The sequence below is a fragment of the Nerophis ophidion genome, linkage group LG22, assembly GCF_033978795.1.
Source record: "Nerophis ophidion isolate RoL-2023_Sa linkage group LG22, RoL_Noph_v1.0, whole genome shotgun sequence".
In the NCBI taxonomy this organism is placed as follows: Eukaryota; Metazoa; Chordata; class Actinopteri; order Syngnathiformes; family Syngnathidae; genus Nerophis; species Nerophis ophidion.
The window spans coordinates 33,631,171-33,651,489 of record NC_084632.1 but is presented as its reverse complement, the minus strand read 5'-3'; the positions used below and the strand labels follow the sequence as shown (position 1 = coordinate 33,651,489).

Sequence of the window (20,319 nt, the reverse complement as noted above, 5' to 3'; positions counted from 1 at the left end):
ATTATTTCACTTGTGTCTGCTATGAAATTCTCTATAATGTAAAGATGCCGTTGTCCTTTAAATGTTGGAGCTAATTCGATTTTGCTGGTAAGTCCCTGTTGTCATGCAAAAGCATATTGGTTGGCTTGTTTTACTCTAATAGATTATTATGAAATTCCCTGGAATATTTTAGTTTGTACAGTCTTCATTTGATAGACCTCCTCTCATATAAAAATAACATATGAGGGAAAGATTCTTCGAAACTAGAGGTTTATAATTCTAAATGAAGATTTAAAAAAAAAAAATCAGTACTTAATTCCCCAATCTTTGTTTATCAAATTAGAACAAGCGGTAAAAAATGGATGGATGGATGAATGGAACTTCTTGATAAGAGTGGACAGAAGCACCACAGAAAAGTAGTCTGTCAAAACATTAGTCCGCAAAAAACAGGAAGACTCTTACAGACATAAAAACAAGTCTTTTAAACCATGAATTACTATACGGTTACTCTTCAGCCCTTAAAACATTAATGGTTTGCATTGCAGAAGAAGTGGAAGCCAACTTGCGGTGTGCTACTTGCAGGCCATGTAAGCAGATGTTTGATAAGGCTTTTATGTAGCTATCTTACAAAATGTAAGTATATGACTTGGTTTTCAACATCTTAACATTTGATTGTTTTTAGTGTGAAACGTATATATTGAATGTCAAAATACAAAAAATGTAAAGATTGTACTCCCGTGAAAGTTAGTTATAAAAGATTTCCGCATTCCTTAGATTCATACGGGCACATTATATCCAAAGGGGAGCACTTTCAGACACATGCGGCATATGTGACACTAAGTTAAAAACTTTAAGGTCAGAAAAGTCGATTTAAATACCGTTTATAGAGTTTTTTTTTTTTTCGTGATGTCAAGGTTTGCTATGTATTTTTTATTCAGCATGCAATATTTCGTTACACCAGCAGAGGCCGTGTGGTGCCTTTGGTATTTGTAACTGGCACTGTACAAGAAGCAGATGCCTCAAACTCCGGTTGTAATGCTGTTTTAATTGTTTTTCAGATAAACTGGTTTGCATATAACACATAAAAGCAGTAGTATAATTTATTATGTACCTTTTAGAGTAAGCAATGTTGAGCAAAGGTCTGTTTTGTTACGTGTATGACTTAAAAATGAGTCACATTCAGGGTTATTTTCTAAGATCGCGGATGTTGGTCCGACGGTAACCACGGTGAGAAAGCAAAATACAGTTAGCTTTAGTTTAGGAGTAAGGTCACAACATAAATCTTCAGGGATACTTGATAATAGGGTGTTAAATGTAATTTATGTTACAAGGAAATGCTAAACAAACTTTTGAGTGTTGTATAGATCTTAAGCACACCAGATATGTGTGTCAAAGATGAACTACAGTTAGTTTGTGCTAAGGCAGTAGATGCACAGTCGCACGTAGGATAGTAGGTAGAGTACAAGTAATGGAAAATGACATAAGAGAAAAATGCAATCCATATATTAATAAGTAATTAGAAACATGATTCAAAGGTAGATAAAAACAGTAAAAATGTTTTTTGTATTTATATATTTTTGGAATATTTGTAAAATTGTTCAACTACAGACATTGTATTTTGAGAAGATGTCTGACAGTACTGATATAAAAAAAAAGCAGATGCACATCAAGCTCCGGTTGTAACGATGTTTTAATTGTTTTGCAGCTTGATCCTGAAAAATAAAAGGTGTCGCACAACGAAAAAGTTGGCCCATCTTTCGAGCCGTGTAACATTTTGGCGAGCCAGCCAGGAGGAAGCACCAGTGAGTCAACACCACCACCATCGTCCCTCCTTCCCAAGAAACAAACCTTATTCTACTATTAAACATGGAAAAAGTACAGCCAATGCGTGATGAACTGAGTACAGCCTTGTGGCAGATGGAGAAAGACCTTCTCGTGAATGTCTGCGAGCGACGGATATGTTCCGGCCTGGACAGCGGAGATTATCACAGCAAGTCAAGAAGGGTGCTCATCAAGATGGAAGAAAGCATGTTTGATGAGATTGAGGAAAGTGAACAAGAAGAACAAGTTGAGGAATGTTAGATAGAGTTAAGTAAATATCAGAAGAAATTAAACGTTGAACCATTGTCAAAGAAAGATCAGAGAAACTGTTTGAGCCTGACACTTCACCCAAAAGTATACCTTCTCCACTCAAGAGTTTGACCAGAGCAAAGATGTTCTCTGCAAGAAGGAACTTTTTTGAAGGGAGTTCAAGATCTGTGGGTAGACAGGTGAATCCGGACAGAGGGATAAGCTATCCTACCTCAGTTTTGTGCGTCAAATTGGGGAGTTACTGTAAAAGGACATTTCGAGACTTAAATAATCGAAGCAGTAATCAGGGCTATTAGTCCAGGCCTGCCCCTCAGAGATATGCTGGAAATCTAACGTGAACTGACCCTCAATAAACTGTTCACTATATTAAAAAGAGACACTACAACAGGGGTCGGGCACCTTTTTGGCTGAGAGAACCATAAAAGCCAAATATTTTAAAATGTATTTCCGTGAGAGTCTAATCATATATATATATTTTTTTTTAATAAATGTTTTTTATTGAATTTGACAGGTATTACAATGTGCAACAAAACAGTAAACACATTTTTCCCCTTTTTTTCCCACCCACTTCCAAGAACAGCAACCCAACACATACCCCATACACACATAAACCCCCCTGGCTCCCAGGTCCTACATAAATTAAAGGTACAGTCACAAATGGAAAATAATTAGTACATCACTTTCTTCTCAACATAGGCAGATAGTAAATATACACCCGGAATAAATATGAATAAAATAAAAAAATAATATTAATAACAAAAAACAAAAAAAGCTGGTTTATGAAAGGTGAACTTATCATGTGTCCTGTAGCATCTTTAATTTAGCTATGTAATCAACCATACAGCCCCAAACAGAATAAAACCTCCCAGGTGCCCCCCTAAAATTGAACTTTATTTTCTCCAGATCTAAATACATCATGATGTCTTTAAGCCATAAGGAAGCTTTGGGGCAAAAAGGTGACTTCCACTCCAGCAAAATGCTCCTATGTGCTAATAAGGATGCAAAGGCGATACTATCCTTAACTTATCTCTTTATTTGGGGATCTGATACTGTCCCCAAAATTTTTTTAACACTGAATACAACTAAATGCATGCATTTTTTAAGTAAAACCACATTTTTTAGAGTATAATAAGTCATTAATTATTTTTAATAAAATTGTTATTTCTTGAACAGGTGCGGTAGGAAACGAATGGATGGATTAAAACTGCATGAGAATGTTTTATATTTTGAACGTTATTTTTAACATCGTGATTACCAGCGGAATTATTCATTACTTATCGTGTTGAGCAATGTCAGCTAAGATTTATCTGAGAGCCAGATGCAGTCATCAAAAGAGCCACATCTGGCTCTAGAGCCATAGGTTCCCTACCCCTGCACTACAAGGTAGACAGCCTTACTGAGCTGTACCACCAGCTCATCAATATCCCCAAAGAGCCCAGAGACACTGTCCTGGACTTTGTTTTTCATGCCATTGAACTGAAAGAGAAACTGCTGTGGAAAGTTGCTAATGAGGAAACTGATGCACTTTACAGCCGACGCACAATCCAGCGCAAGTTTTTACATTCCATTGAAACAGGGCTGCTCAGCGATTCGGTTAAGTATCAGATAATCCCCCTCCTCAGTGATGTGAGCACAACAGATGAAGAATGAATCAGAGGTCTAACTGAAGCGTCAAAGCTGGAAAGTGAAAGACTTGAGAAAAAAAAAAAAAAAAAAAAAAAAAAAAAGACTTGAGAAAGGTAAAAGGTCAGCTGCAACCAAGATTCCCAAAGTACAAGAGCTCCAAACAGAATGCCAGGCAGACCACACACCTGTCCAGAGCCCCGCAAAGCCCAGAGAAGCCCAGACTGCAGTGGCCGTGAAAGCTGTAAAGAGACTAAAAGTGAAAGCACTGACACACAACAAATCATTGAAGAGTTTTGTAAAGCCCGGAAAAGGGTGGAGTGCCATCTCCAGGTTGGTGAGGAGACCCTGCCCCAAGTGGAGGAGTTCAAGTACCTAGGAGTCTTGTTCACGAGTGAGGGAAGAGTGGATCGTGAGATCGACAGGCAGATCGGTGCGGCGTCTTCAGTAATGCGGACGTTGTACCGATCCGTTGTGGTGAAGAAGGAGCTGAGCCGGAAGGCAAAGCTCTCAATTTACTGGTCGATCTACGTTCCCATCCTCACCTATGGTCATGAGCTTTGGGTCATGACCGAAAGGATAAGATCACGGGTACAAGCGGCCGAAATGAGTTTCCTCCGCCAGGTGGCGGGGCTCTCCCTTAGAGATAGGGTGAGAAGCTCTGCCATCCGGGAGGGACTCAAAGTAAAGCCGCTGCTCCTCCACATCGAGAGGAGCCAGATGAGGTGGTTCGGGCATCTGGTCAGGATGCCACCCGAACGCCTCCCTAGGGAGGTGTTTAGGGCACGTCCAACCGGTAGGAGGCCACGGGGAAGACCCAGGACACGTTGGGAAGACTATGTCTCCCGGCTGGCCTGGGAACGCCTTGGGATCCCCCGGGAAGAGCTAGACGAAGTGGCTGGGGTGAGGGAAGTCTGGGTTTCCCTGCTTAGGCTGTTGCCCCCGCGACCCGACCTCGGATAAGCGGAAGATGATGGATGGATGGATGGATGGATGAAGCAAATGCTTATGGCATGGAGACCAGTCCCTGTGCAAGTGGACCAAAGCAGAGAGAAAAGGGTAGTAAAAACTTTTGGGAAGAGGGAAAAGGAGATAACAGTTCACACTGCTTCAAATGTGGGCGTAAGGGTCACTTCTCTCGGGGATGCCGAGCTCTGAGACAGTCGAGAAATGGGGAGGGACTACTGTGACGGGACCAGCAGTAGTCCAAAGCCAATCATCCTAAGGTGAGCTCCCAAATCCAGAACCAGCCCCCACACAACCTACAGCCAATGCCAGTGTCAGCGAAGTTCACTACCCCCTCAACGCAAGTCAGTTAGTCAGCCTTGTGGGAAACAGATGTACAATGAACTGTTTTTGGACAATCATCCAGTAACTGTACTGTGGGACACAAGGGCCCAGTCGAGCATAGTTAATGAACAGCATCTTCCCCACACATTCGTCCGGCCCATATCTGAACTGTTAAAAGAATGAGACACTCACAATTTATGCTGCTAATGACACGCCCATTCCCTACACTGGCTTGATTGAAGTCAGATTTCGGCTCGACAGTGATTCATCCAAAAGTGAGTTGGAAGGGCCAATACTAGTTTGCAGTGTCCCACCAGTGGCCAGTGACCCCATCATCGGCTACATTGTCATTGACGCCATTGTAAACAACAATGAAGGCAAAACTAAAGGGGGGACAAAGCAGCTTTCCCACAAAGTAAGTAAAGCTTTTGAGATAACTGTCAGAATTGTTCACGTCGTCAAGCTAGTGCAGAACAGCAACAAAGATTCAGGCATTGGCGTGGTGCGTATTGGTGTAAAAACAGTGACATTGCCAGCTAAGCAGGTAACACTAGTTCACATGCAAGCACATGTTAGTCAAAAAGTCAGGGGCCAAGACATGTTGTTCTCACCTAACACATATGATCCGCCACCAGAGGGCATCGTCTACAACGAGATGCTGGTAAAATCCTCAGACAGAAAATGGTTGTATGTGCCCATCCCAGTGACAAACAACACAGACCACACCATCAGGACCCATGCAGTGCAACCTGAAGAGGATTTTCCACTACTAAGTGAAGAGGACATACAACCACAGACTGAAGAAAATGTTTCGGATCCCGAACAAGACAGTCTAGCATGTGGTGAGTGTCGATGAAGGTGAAATTAAGACTAAGACCCAGCGACCTCAGCGACAGAGACAACAACCTATGGTACTGAGTTACAACTCTTTAGGTCAGCCAACTTGGGTACAGAGGGGTTGTAAGGTTAAGACTCAGGTTATTGAGAGTAAAACCTTTTGGAGACCCTGGGCTGTCCAAGTGTGCTAAGGTTACAGACTAAGTAACAGAAAAGTCAGGACACATTTAATTTTGTGGGGGAGAGTGTGTCACTAAGTGATTTACTATGATTAAAATAGTTGCGGTCCCTCCCCCAATTAAAAACTCTTTAAGGTCAGAAAACTTGATTTAAATACTGTTTATGGACTAATTATTTTGTGATGTCAAAGTTTACTATGTATTTTTATGCAGCATGCAATATTTAGTTGCACCATCAGAGAGCGCCTGGTGTCTATTAGTACTGATATGAACAAAAGCATATACATCAAGCTCCAGTTGTAGCTGTTTTGTTTTTGCAGGTAAGCTGGTTTGCATATAACACATACAAACCGTAGTATCATTTATTCTGTACCTTTTAGAGTAAGCAATGTTAAGCTAAAGTCTCTTTTGTTAAGTTTATGACTTAAAGGCCTACTGAAATCCACTACTACCGACCACAAAGTCTGATAGTTTATATATCAATGATGAAATCTTAACATTGCAACACATGCCAATACGGCCTTTTTAATTTACTAAATTGCAATTTTAAATTTCGCGCAAAGTATCCTGTTGAAAACGTTGCGGTATGATGACACGTATGATGACGCGTGCACATAACGTCACCGGTTGTAGCAGACATTTTTTTTCCAGCCCGATCCAAGCTATAAGTAGTCTGCTTGAATCGCATAATTTCACAGTATTCTGGACAACTGTGTTGCTGAATCTTTTGCAATTTGTTCAATTAATAATGGAGAAGTCAAAGAAGAAAGATGTAGGTGGGAAGCGGTGTATTGCGGCTGCCTTGAGCAACACAAACACAGCCAGTGTTTCCTTGTTTACATTCCCGAAGGTGAAACTTTACTATGAAACAGAGCGGTCAAGCAAACATGGTTTTCGACCACATGTCAACCTGCTGGTTTCGGTGAGAAAATTGTGGTAATAAGTCGGCTCTTACCTTAGACATGAGGGGAGCTTGCGTCCTCCTGCAGCTGCGTGGCTTCCCTCAGAGACACTGGCGGTCACCACACCTGTGGCCAGACCCCTCTGACTTTCAGGTACGTATAATCTCACTAAAACACTAATAACACAATAAGCATATAAGGTATTTTTCCAGAATTATCCTAGTAAATGTGTCTAATAACATCTGAATCGCTCCCACTGCCCTCGCCTTTTTTTTTTCCATTCCTTCACTCTCACTAGCCTCATACACAAATCTTTCATCCTCGCTCAAATTAATGGGGAAATTGTTTCTTTTCTTGGTCCGAATCGCTCTAGCTGCTGGTGGCTATGATTGTAAACAATGTTCAGATGAGAGGAGCTCTACAACTAGTGACGTCACACGCACATTGTCTGCTGCTTCCGGTACAGGCAAGGCTTTTTTATTAGCGACCAAAAGTTTCAAACTTTATTGTCGATGTTCTCTACGAAATCCTTTCTGCAAAAATATGGCAATATCGCGAAATGATCAAGTATGACACATAGAATGGACCTGCTATCCCCGTTTGAATAAGAAAATCTAATTTCAGTAGGCCTTTAAAAAAAAGAGTCGCATTGACGTTGGTTCGGTGACGAAGCAAAAAACAGTTAGCTTTAGTTTAAGAGTAAGTTCACAACATAAATCCTCAGAGAAACTTGAAAATAGGGTGTTAAATGTCATTTATGTTACAAGGACATGCTAAACGAACTTTTGAGTGTTGTATTGATCATAAGCACACCAGATATGTATGTCAAAGCTGAACTACAGTTAGTGTGTGCCAAGGCAGTAGATGTAAAGTCGCACATGGGACAGTAGGTTGAGTACAAGTAATGGAAAATGAAATAAGAGATAAATACAAATCATATATTTTTAAAAAGTGATTAGAAACGTGATTCAAAGGTAGATAAAAACAGTAAAAAGAGTTTTTGTATTTATATATTTTTTGAATATTTGTAAAATTGTTCAACTCCAGACATTGTATTTTAAGAAGAAGTCTGTCAGTACTGATATGAAAAAAGCAGAAGCATCAAGCTCCGGTTGTAGCGCTGTTTTAATTGTTTTGGAGCTTGATCCTGAAAAATAAATGATTGTTGACTGTGATTGATTGGGTCACGCGAAGAGCTACAAAAGACAATAAGGGGTGCTATGGATTTTAGCTTTCTTTTTTTTTGAAGATCTGTTATTTGCAGACAATATTAGTTTGACATCACATACAAGACATTTTATGACGGAAAAGACAATCAAAGTTGCCATGGAAGCCAGGTAATTTTGACTAAAAATAAATCAAAAATAGACAGAAATGATGGTGATAAATGATAGAAGCAATCAGAATACACAACTCTATGTATAACAACTTTTGTAACCTGGGAAGTACACAAATTAATGATGGTGATGTCTTGACAGGAATTAATAGTAAGATTGGTAAAGCAGCCACAGATCTTAAATTAAACAACATTTATCTAGGAGTAAGTCATGAAATACCAAAGCACAACTGTGTAGGAGCAGCGTAAGATCAGTTTTGTTATCAAGCACAGAAACTTGGAAAACAGATACGAAAAATTGAATCCTACTTGAGAGAATTTGAAGACAGCTGTTAACGCAAAATCCATAAATTCAGCCTATATCCAACAGGGAGATCAGAAATTAAAATGCAAATTAACAACATAAATGATGAAATAACAAAACTGTGTTGGCCATGTTGTACGCATGCACAGTAGCAGACACACAAAGACAGTATGCGTCTTATGCTTAAAAATGCAAATTTCCACGATTACGTGGACAATTCACATGCCTAAAATGGCCGTTTGTGTGTACCGCTTCAGCCTAAAGTGTGCCACCATTGTTATGTTGAGAATGGAAACAGCGCTACAAACTATTAATGCTGCACCTCAGCCAGTGAGAGCCTTTAATGTACGTACAATACAAATATAATTCACTCTTTTCAAACGGTTAGTCTTGCAATTTATCTGCATCATCATAATGTAACTAGAAAACAAAAGCGAAACCAGATGCAGTTGCACTTAAGTCCTCATTCTGGTGTTGGTACTTCTTTCCGTCTCTTTGTTAGGAAAATCCTAATATTGTATATTAATATTGCTTCACAAAATAAGACGATAAATAACAAATATTAAACTAATATTAGGGTAGGGTACACAAAAAAATAAGTATATAACTCCGTATATTAACAATAAGAGTGTGTGCAAAGTGGCAAATAATTTTCATTGGAAAATATATGTACAAAATCAGCAACTGTTTGACAGTTTAGAGCAGCCCTTGGGACGACGTTTAGGAAAAAACTTTTGCTGACCTACATTATCCCACGATCCAACGGTAACCTGTTCTAACCACAAGTTCAACCTTTTGACTAGCCAGCTGTTTGCTCCAATGGACATCTTCTTACACACACACACACACACACACACACACACACACACAAACACACACACACACACACACACATTACAACAAAGTTTGAAACGTTACAGAGTGAAAAATAGGCTTCAGCCTGAATTAGTTTAGTTTAGTCTTCATTTGAAGGGACATTAAGCTCAAATACATATGTTTTGCACCAGATTATAGCTAAATAGCTCATTTGCATTGGGTGTCCGTGGTTACCTAAATTAAAAAGATACAAAAACACACAATATATCATAACAATAAAGCTATAACAATAAAATTATAATACCATTATACTATAACATGTAATCAAATTAATAAAATCCATAAAATGCCCTTTCATTGACACATACTTATACTTATTACAACCACGCCTCGTTAACAACATCACACATAGACAATTCATGCTCTTGTTCACATCTGTCATCATTTGTAAAAACAACCATGATTTTAACAGACACACCTTACAGCTTACAACATTTTCTCATGCATAAGTATAATAAACCCTACCTCAGTGACCGTGTGAGCAATTTTGATTGCTCCAAAGCCACTTTCTAACCTCAATTGTGAATGAAGAATAATATGTTAGACTTTTGATTACAGCTCATGTTATTATATTCTGTGTTATATGTCTTTTATGTTGCACGATTGCGCCAGGTAAAATTCTTAGTTTGTGAACCCGTTCTCAAACAATGGCAAAAAAACTTTTCTTATTCTGATTTTTAGAATAGAATGGACTTTATTGTCATTTTCAAGTTTGCTGTGAGGTCGTTCCATTCCTTTATCACTTTATATGAAAAGTCTGATTGTGCAAAAAAGGTTTTACATCAGTGTACGCTACACTGCCCCCTGGTGGAGGCGTGTGTGTTTCTAGTTGTCACAGCAGATGTAAACTAGACAAAGTGCTTAAATGGCGCTGGTACAGTGTTATTTAGGATTCGATGGGCCATTCGTACTGATGCAAATTTTTTAATGTTAGCAAAATTTAACAATCTATATTTTTGAAGAACAGTGATGGTGGGGTTGTGGTTTTCCGTCAAGGATTTTGAGCGATTGTTTATGCAAGGTTTCCAATGACCTCTGTGTAATTTTGCTTGCCTGGGACAAACATGTTATACAATAATAAAAACGAGACATAATACACCCATCCATGCAATTTCTACCGCTTGTCCCTTTTGGGGTAGCAGGGGGTGCTGGATCTCAGCTGCATTCGGGCAGAAGGCTGGGTACACCCTGGACAAGTCGCTCCCTCATCACAAGGCCATCACAGATAGACAGACAACATTCACACACTAGGGACCATTTAGTGTTGCCAATCAACCTATTTCCAGGTGCATGTTTTGGCAATGAGAGGGGGAGAACATGCAGACTCCACACAGAAAGATCCTGAACTCGGGAATACTCAGGACCTTTGTATCGTGAGGCACATGCACTGACCCCTGTTCCACCGTTGCATTAAAATATGTTTGAGGTGCCTACAGTGTTAACGAATTCCTGATTCATCATAAAAATGTTCAAATGTACTTGAGTCTCTGGCACATCTGTTTGACGTGTAAAATGACCCCATAGTAACGATATCCACTATCATGTTGTATTAGTTCCTTATTAACAGTTATATTTGGAAAGGGTGATGTTTTATATTTGTTTACAAAATACATTGTTGCTCTTTTCTTAATGATTAATGTAAGACTAGAGTAGCCATCTTGCCACTTTCTGCAGTAAGTTTTTTGGCAACCGTTTCAGTATCTTTTCCCCATTATTACACGCAATTATATTGTTTTCTTTAATTCCTACACCCAAATGATTGCAAAGTAGGCATACTGTTTATTTTATGATTTGGTCCTAGAAAAAAGACAACATTGGATTTAAGAACAGCAGACTTTAGAGTTTAGTGCTTTCACATTTAATAATAAGGACGTAGGGCTGGGCGATTTTGGCTTTTATTAATATCGCGATATTTTATGCCATATTGCGATGTACAATATATATTACGATACTTTGCCTTGGCCTTGAATGAACACTTGATGCATATAATCTCAGCAGTATAATGATTCTATGTGTCTACATTAAAACATTCTTCTTCATACTGCATTTATACTTGCTACTTTTAAACTTTCATGCAGAGAGGGAAATCACAACTAAGTCAATTGACCAAAACTGTATTTATTAAATACTCTTCATTCTCCCACGGGTGACTTTTTAAATGAAAGAACAAATTAATAGTGTTGCTACCTTTTTGTAGTAACACTTCTGCTGCGTAATTTGCATTGATTGATTGATACTTAGGGCTTCACGGTGGAAGAGGGGTTAGTGCGTCTGCCTCACAATACGAAGTTCCTGCAGTCCTGGGTTCAAATCCAGGCTCGGGATCTTTCTGTGTGGAGTTTGCATGTTCTCCCAAGGTGGCGACTTGTCCAGGGTGTACCCCGCCTTCCGCCCGATTGTAGCTGAGATAGGCACCAGCGCCCCCCGCGACCCCAAAGGGAATAAGCGGTAGAAAAATGGATGGATGGATGGATGATTGATACTTTTATTAGTAGATTGCACAGTTCAGTACATATTGCGTAAATTTGACCACTAAATGGTAACACCCCAATAAGTTTTTCCACGTTAATCAATTCATGGTACAAATATATAATATCAGCATAATACAGTCATCACACAGGTTAATCATCATAGTATATACATTGAATAGCATATTGCTGTTGTCTACTGAATATCTTCCCACTTGAAGCCAAACCACCGCCGGATGATGGACCCCTGCTTTTTATGTTGGGCATTTATTGTTCTTCCTCCATTTGTGATAAGTTTCGCACCATCTCTCTCCATTATTGTCACAAGCTCCGCTTGCTCGACCTGGCTCAGCTAACGTTATGTGCACAATGGAACAAAGACAGTGAATAATGACGACAAAGTCAAATAAACAGGTGTGGTGAATTATGTCCTTGAAGCAACTGCTACTCATGTCCCCCCCAGAATTCGCCATCACAAAAGAACTAAAAAGTCAATGGACAGGCCGAGCAAACCGGGTGCGCCGAACTGATACTAATGTCGGGGAGTCTGCAGGGGGGACCCGCACAGCATCTGCTTTGTGGAAGGTCCAGGGGCCTACGTAAAAGGATGCAAAACATTGTCATGGGGCCCAGGTAGAGCGTGAGGGCGACCCCGGCGCGGGGGTACAGCCGTGGTATCCATCTGACTAAGATCCAAGTGGGCCGCTTAAAGCCAGTCCACTGTGATTCTTTCAGACCAACCCCAGACATCAAACAGGAAATGCTTGTCTCCTCTCCAGGACGCGAAATGGCCCATCGTAAGGAGGTTGAATGGCGCCAGGGTGGGCGTCGTGGCGAACAAAAACAAATGCCGCTCTTCATAAAGGAGCGGAAATATGAGATTGCGTAAGGCCGTGTTGGGAAGTGGGAATGGGGGAAAAAACCCTTGGCGGCATCGAGGGGAGCAGCTCGCTGCACACCGGCGGACCAAGGTGCTGTAGTGCTAGGAATAAAGTCACTTGGTAGAGTGGCCGTGCCAGCAACTCGAGGGTTGCAGGTTCGATTTCCGCTTCCGCCACCCTAGTCACTGCCGTTGTGTCCTTGGGCAAGACACTTTACCCACCTGCTCTCAGTGCCACCCTCACTGGTTTAAATGTAACTTAGATATTGGGTTTCACTATATAAAGCGCTTTGAGTCACTAGAGAAAAGCGTTATATAAATATAATTCACTTGACTTCACTTCACCTAGCACTCAAAAAGGCTGGCCATACACCAACACTGCAGGTCTTCCTCGGAGGGAGTCCGAAGCCCCAATATGACCCAAGGGAGTTTGTCTACCCAAGCGCTGTCTTTTAGGGACGCCCTGAGCGCTCGCTTAATGGACTGGTGAAACCGCTTACACATACCATTGGCCTGTGGGTGATGCGCCGTTGTGTGGTGGGGTTTCACTCCCAAGCTCTCCGCCACAGCAGCCCAGAGCTCAGAAGTGAACTGGGCGCCTCGGACGGAATAGATGTCTGACGGGGTACCGAGATGGGCAACCCATATCTCAATGAACGCACGCGCCACCTTTGCAAAGGTGGCTAACGTCAGATGTATTCAATTCTAATTCCAACCCTTGATACTCTGCACATGGATGCTGCTGTTCATCAGAGCCAAAACCACTCGACTCAAAACAGTTTCTTCCCCTCCAATGCCAGCCTAAGCAACAATTTTCCTACCATTTTCGCTCGCTCCACATAACAACTCTCATCAGCTCCACAGTCGCAAAACATCGCAGCATTGTGAAGGCTGTTTCTTTTATGTACATGTACATTAACACTCACTAGACTTTGTATTTTTTCTTACTTAAAATCAATTATACCGTTTGTACATTTTGTGTGGTATGTCGTTTGTTTTTCTTTTGTAATTATGCTTATATTTCAAATTTTAAAAATGTCATTTTATTTTATGTATACATTGTCAAATGCTTCAAACAATTCATTTGACTTACGTTCTTGCTAATTTGGCCTTATTTCTTCTGTTAGCTGTTTTTTCACCAACAGACCAGGATACATTTCTCATATGTGTAAATGTACTTGCCAATAAAACGGTTTTGATTCTGACCAAAAACAAACCCAGGCGATGCAGATAAACTAAACAAGTGGCAGTAATTGTTCAAAATGCTCACAGACTGACTTTAAATGCAACTGTTAAGTATGGGATTAAGAGGCGAGAGAGCAGGATCATGCTACCTTGACATGACTCTGAGCACCCAGGTTGTAAATCTCTGTTGGCTTGACTTGGTTGATGATCTTCACTAGACATGTGCTGTCTGTCAAGTCACCATAGTGTAGCTTCATATCTGAGGAAGAAAAGGCATACAGCCATTGATGTATTAATCATAATATACAAGTCACATTATATTGTGTATCAATGATTTGGAATTCATGAAAATGAGACAGAAAAATTTTTTTGCAGACAGACACTTGTATTGGAGAAGGGAATAAGTGATTTGCTGTGTGAAAAATAATCTGTAAATTGTTACAGCTAGAGCGGTATATTAAAACTGTTGCTGTTATACTTTGTGTCTTTTTACGCATTGAAATCAGAAAACACACAAATTTCCGCAAGTACGCGCGTCCCGGGACGCAGATTTATTTTTATTTTTTTTACCGACCCTGCCTTCTCCGTGTTTTTATTGGTCGTCTTCAAAGTAATGAACTTTCTGGTACATTTTCTTAAATTTTAATTCGCCAAAAGTTTTATCAATTGCACTCGGACAACTTTACCGCGAGGGGCTGTCAAAAGAAGGACTTCATGGTAAACACTAAGGTGAGTGTAAAGTCAACCTTTTTAACTTCATCCTGTGCCATGTCTCTAGAAAATGAGTGGTTTTAATCTTTGTGAGTCCCTGGAGACTTCACTTTTATCTCCCCCTGGATCGACATCGTTCAAGGATGGAGACAGCCTAGCTGTTAGCTACAAACTAACCAGCACCCGACCGGATTCCTCCATCCCAAAAACATACTTAGCAGGTCAACAAACGGAGAAAACATGTTCCTTTTGAAGTATTGAAGTGCGAGGAGTGTTCAAACGCAGTCTCTTGGAGAAGTGGCTGACAAGTTTGAAAGTGCAGCTCGCATCGCTGACCCGGGACGTCATCACTGCCATTGTTTACTGACGGTGATGAACAATGTAGAGATAGATATATTTATATATATATATATATATATATATATATATATATATATATATATATACACCATATTTTTCATGCTATAAGGCGCACTTAAAATATTTTTTTAAATACCCAAAGCGCCTAATAGAAGTTTGGTTACCCACCCCAAAGCTATTTTATTTGGTACATAGTGTAATGGAAGTATTTTCCATTTAAAAAAATAATAATAATATGACTCATTTAATACGGCCTATAATCCGGTGCTCCTATTATACGTATGGAAAATACGTATGTGTGTTTATTGGTCTGTTTATCTCCTCATCCTTTTATTATGCTGGGTGTGTAGTAATAACCAACACAAACGCGTTACCTTCCACTCAGCATCTTTATTTCCGCATCGGTATTTACCTACATCACATTCTTCTCTTCTCATCTAGCAGCATCTCCTCCGTCTCACTCACTACCCCACCTACAGGCTGTACAATGTAACTGAAATAACTGAATGGTTAACTCAATGCAGTGGTGAACACGAACACCCTTCCTCTCACGCTTCTGTTTACTCCCCTCCTCTTACCAATACTCTCTGCAGTTGCCAGTTATCTTGCATCAGTCCCCCTCCTGATCTACTTATACAGATCAGCTCGTTCTACTCTCTTAGTTGGACATGGTAATATATCACCAGCACCAATAATACACATAGATTTGTTTCATGGAACGTGGGGGGAGGGGGGGAGCGGCACTAAAACATTTGCAACACCTCAAAAGAGATCTGTTTTTCAGTCAGTAGACCCACCTTCGCAATAGAGTGATTTCACGACTTAAAAAGAGGCTGGATCAGCCATATTTTACATACAAAATTCCACACAGCTATTGTTATTCCTAAAAATATTTAATTCGAACTCAGCCAAACTATAGCAAACTCGGCTGGCCGTTATTTTATTGTGTCTGGAAAGCATCAAGGCACTCGCTAGTGTTTATGGACCCATTTTTTTTCCCGACTAAATTGCTTACATCATTTCCGAACATTGAAAATCATTTTATCATTATGGGCGGGGACTTTAACCTGGTGCAGGATCCTGTACTGGATCGATTATCTAACAAACTGGCTCCCTTATCTAATTCAGCTAAAATGCTGGATACTCTCGCTAATAGTTGGGTCTTACAGACCCGTGGAGACATGTCTCCCCTACGATTAAACAATTGTCCTATTGCTCCCATGTACATCACACTTACACTCGGATAGACTTCTTTTTTCTCAACAATAAACTACTTTCCAAAATCAACACATGTAATTACCATAGTATTGTAATCTCTTAACACGCCCCCACCTCAGTCGACATCAATATGGACACTCAACTTCGACCCCTTAAACAATGGCAATTCAACTCTGTCTCACTAGCAGAAGACCGTACAGGAATTTCTTGAACGATTAAATTAAGTTTTTCTTCGAACTGAACGATTTACCAGAAATTGGAAGAGGTGTACTCTGGGAGGCATTTAAAGCCTATATTAGAGGTCAACTTAAGACAGACCATTCAGGTCACTGGGCTGTTCCGCAAGATTAAGGATCTTGACGATAAGTATGCTTCAAACCCAGACCCAACCCTATATAAAGAACGCTTTTGCCTACAAACTGACTTTGACCCTAAGTCTGTCAATAGAGCGAAATTACAACTACTCAAATCCAAACAACAATTTTTGGAATCTGGGGAGAAAGCTGGGAAGCTCTCAGCCCACCGGGTCAGGGAGGAAGCATCCTTGAGGCTAATCAAATATATTCACTCTAACACGGGAGAACTACATACTGATCCAGCTAAGATTAATGAAACATTTGCTGAATTTTGTTCAACATTATATACTTCAGACTGCCCCCCTTCCTCAATGAACTGTTTAGCGATACAACATTCCCCCAGATAGAACATGGGGCTGCGAGGGGCCTGGGCCAGCCCATTAGTGTCATTGAGATCACAGAAGCAATCATATCCTTAACAGAGCAATAAGTCACCCGGCTCGGATGGCTTCAGTGCAGATAATTACAAGACTTTCTCCAGTGTTCTTGCTCCGGCTCTAAGAGACATGTATAATGAAGCATTCTTGCACCATCACCTCCCAGAAACCTTATCGAGGGCCACCATGTCTCTCATCTTAAAAAAAGAGAAAGACCCCCTGCTCTGCATCAGCGATAGACCAATTTCACTCTAAAAATTATATCCAAGGTTCTCGCTCTCTGGCTCCAAAGGGTTTTCTTCCATCATCTTGTTTGATCAAACAAGTTTTATGTTGGGCTGGCAATTCTCTCACAAAACTCTGCGCCTCCTAAACCTTATCCATTCGCCAAACCCCTTGCTCTTTGGCTGCAGAGGGGGGTTTAAAGGTATCACCAGGTCGGACACATTGCACAAAGTGTTGCTTTATGCGGACGACTTGCTCTTGTACATCTCGGATCCTGCTAGGTCACTACCGGTAATATTTGACATTCTGGAGCGGTTTGCTACACACTCTGGTTACAAACTCAACTACCAAAAAAGGAGCTGTTTCCGAATAATTTCTTAGCTTAACAGTTACCATGATCTTTAGCAGCATTCAAATGGGCACATAACGGGATTCATTACTTGGGAATCCTTATTACTCCAGCTATGTCTGATTCTGTATGCTCCGGGCACATTTTTTACCTCTAATTGAAAAGATGGAGAAGGACTTTGCCCGCTGGTCTGTTTTACCATTATCTCAAGTCGGCCAGATCAATCTGATCAAAATGATTACTCTGCCTAAATTCCTTTACCTTTTTCAACATATCCTCATATTTATTACTAAATCATCTTTCGATAAATTAGACAAATCCATATCCAAATTTTGATGGGGGGCCGGATCGGTCTGAATCGGCAAGTTGGTCCTACAATCTCCCAAATCTAAAGGAGGGCTTGCACTCCCTAATTTTAGATAATACTATTGGGCGGCTGATGTACAGAAACTCCTATACTGGATGGATGGAGGCTCTCCAACCCTCCCGGCCTGAGTATACGTTGAAATGGCTATCCAACACTTCTCATTACGTTCTTGCTCATGCTCATCACTCCCTTTTCCATTTAAACTTGAAGGCACAAACACCATTGTGTCGATCTCCATGAAAATACGGAACCAGACTTTGATAGATACATTGTGTTTTATGAGCCCTAATCATATAAAAATGCATCTCTGTGCTATACAGTTGCTTCAAATTCTCTAACAGTGTTAAGAGCCTCGTGGGAGAGCGATCTTAATACAAACATATCCGATCAACACTGGAACTCTGCCCTGAATCTGGTCCACTCCTCCTCGATATGTGCCCGTCATAGTCTCATCCAATGCAAAGTAATCCATAAAATATACTACACTAATTTAAAATTATCCAAAATGTACTCCACTGTTAGCAATACCTGAAATAGATTCAAACAATATCAGGCTGATATTATACATATGTTCTGGACTTGCTTTAACCATGTTCCTTTTGGGAGGACATTTTTGACACAATCGGAGAGGCATACGGTCAAAACTTTTCCCCCAACCCATTATCAGCCATTTTCGGCACATGCCCTGAAAACACGTGCCCGGTACCACTAAAATGCACTTTCTTTTACGACTTTGCTGACCAGGTGATTGATCTTGTTTAATTGGAAGTTGTCTCGCTCCCCATAACATTCTGTACAATGTAAAACTGAAAACTCTTAGGTTTTCGCTAAAAGGCTCTTGTGGAGGGGCGTGGTCGACGCGTCCTCTGCGGGCGGGGCGTGCGCAGGAGCCGGCTGTGAAGCGATGACAGGTGAGGAGATTTCTCAGCTGGAACGAGTTGTCTAATCACCTGTCTCTTTATCAGGAGGGCCGGAGACCATGAGGGGGGTCGAAAGACCGAGCGAGACACAGGGTTGAGGCTGACACCGAAAGGCACAGAAGTCTGCAGGACAAAGGCTGGCGGAACATTGACAAAAGACTTAAATTGTGTGTGATCCTTCACGTGTGCCAAAAAGAAAAAAGGGAAAAGAAAACAGAAAAATAAAACGGTGTCAATCCAGCTTGGTGGTATCGAGTGATCCTGGAGAATGCAAGCAGTAAGGAGTCTACAGCTCTGCTCACGCGTTTCAAAGCTCATGGAGTCCCTTTTTGCTGTATGTCAATTGTTTTGAGTAATCCCCAGACGCATATGAGGAATAATATTGTAGCGGTTGATTTACGGACGTAATTCACCACACCTGTTACTTGAGTTTGTTATTATTATTCACTGTACTGTTCCATTATGCACATGACAATGTTCTGTTGCGCATACATGATGCAGTTAAGAGCGGGTAATTCGGAGCGGCCCCTTTAAGTGGCCGTCAGGAGATTTCCCAAAGGTAGGGGTTGGTTGTTCCCGCCATTTTTGAGTGTGTAAGATTAATTCTCGTTTGTTCTGTGTGAATAAAGGACGCACATGTTTTTGTATGTCAACGACACGTAAAGTTGTCTTTATTTCACGCCACAAGCACAACAATATCTCCTTTATTAATTTATTTGTTTTTATTCTTTTCTCTCTCCTTTAGGCTTCTAATGTCTGTCTCTGGCTTTGTATGAGTGTGTGTGTGAATGTGTTTGTTTCTGTAATCTTACTTGTATGTTTGTGCCAGGTTGGTTTGACCTGAGTGGGGTGGGAGGGTGGCTGGGTGGTTTGGGTTTCAAGGGAAGGGGTGTGAAGAATTTACTGACTTTAAAATTGTACTGTTTCGACTTGCACTGTTTATTTGAAAATGTCAATAAAAAAAAAAGTTGGAATAATATACGTATGAAAAAAGGTAAAAAAAATACACCGGTGTGCTCTATGGTCCGGAAAAAACGGTATATATATTTATAAATATATATATACATATACACGCATATAATAAAACTAATAAATTGTATGTATTTTTTGATTTAGCGCTTTTCTATTAACTATATATTTAAAGCGCTCACAGACAAGTGAGAACCCATCATTCATTCACTCCACATTCACACTAGTGGTGGTAAGCCACACACACACACGCACGCACGCCAAAAGTATTTGGCCACCCAACCAAATGATCAGAATCAGGCGTCCTAATCACTTGGCCCGGTCACAAGTGTATAAAATCAAACACTTAGGCATGGAGACTGTTTCCACAATCATTCTTGGATTTTGGGCTCTCACGAAGTTTGCCCGCCATTTTGAAAAATACACACCGGCCAAATTGTTGTAGTAACCCTCCTAGATGACAAATGTATTGAGAAATGGACCTTTCCGGGGGCCGCATTGGGTTAAAACAATTTGG

At 40.6% G+C, this 20,319-nt stretch overlaps 1 protein-coding gene across 1 annotated transcript in view; it reads right to left on the bottom strand.

Annotated features, from left to right (window-relative positions):
* The window catches only part of gmds (GDP-mannose 4,6-dehydratase), a 180,878-nt gene that overhangs the window by 142,625 nt on the left and 17,934 nt on the right, over window positions 1–20,319 (bottom strand). The window contains exon 4 of the mRNA XM_061883749.1: window positions 14,100–14,209. Within this exon, the coding sequence (XP_061739733.1) occupies window positions 14,100–14,209 (110 nt within the window). The remainder of the gene's footprint in view (window positions 1–14,099; window positions 14,210–20,319) is intronic.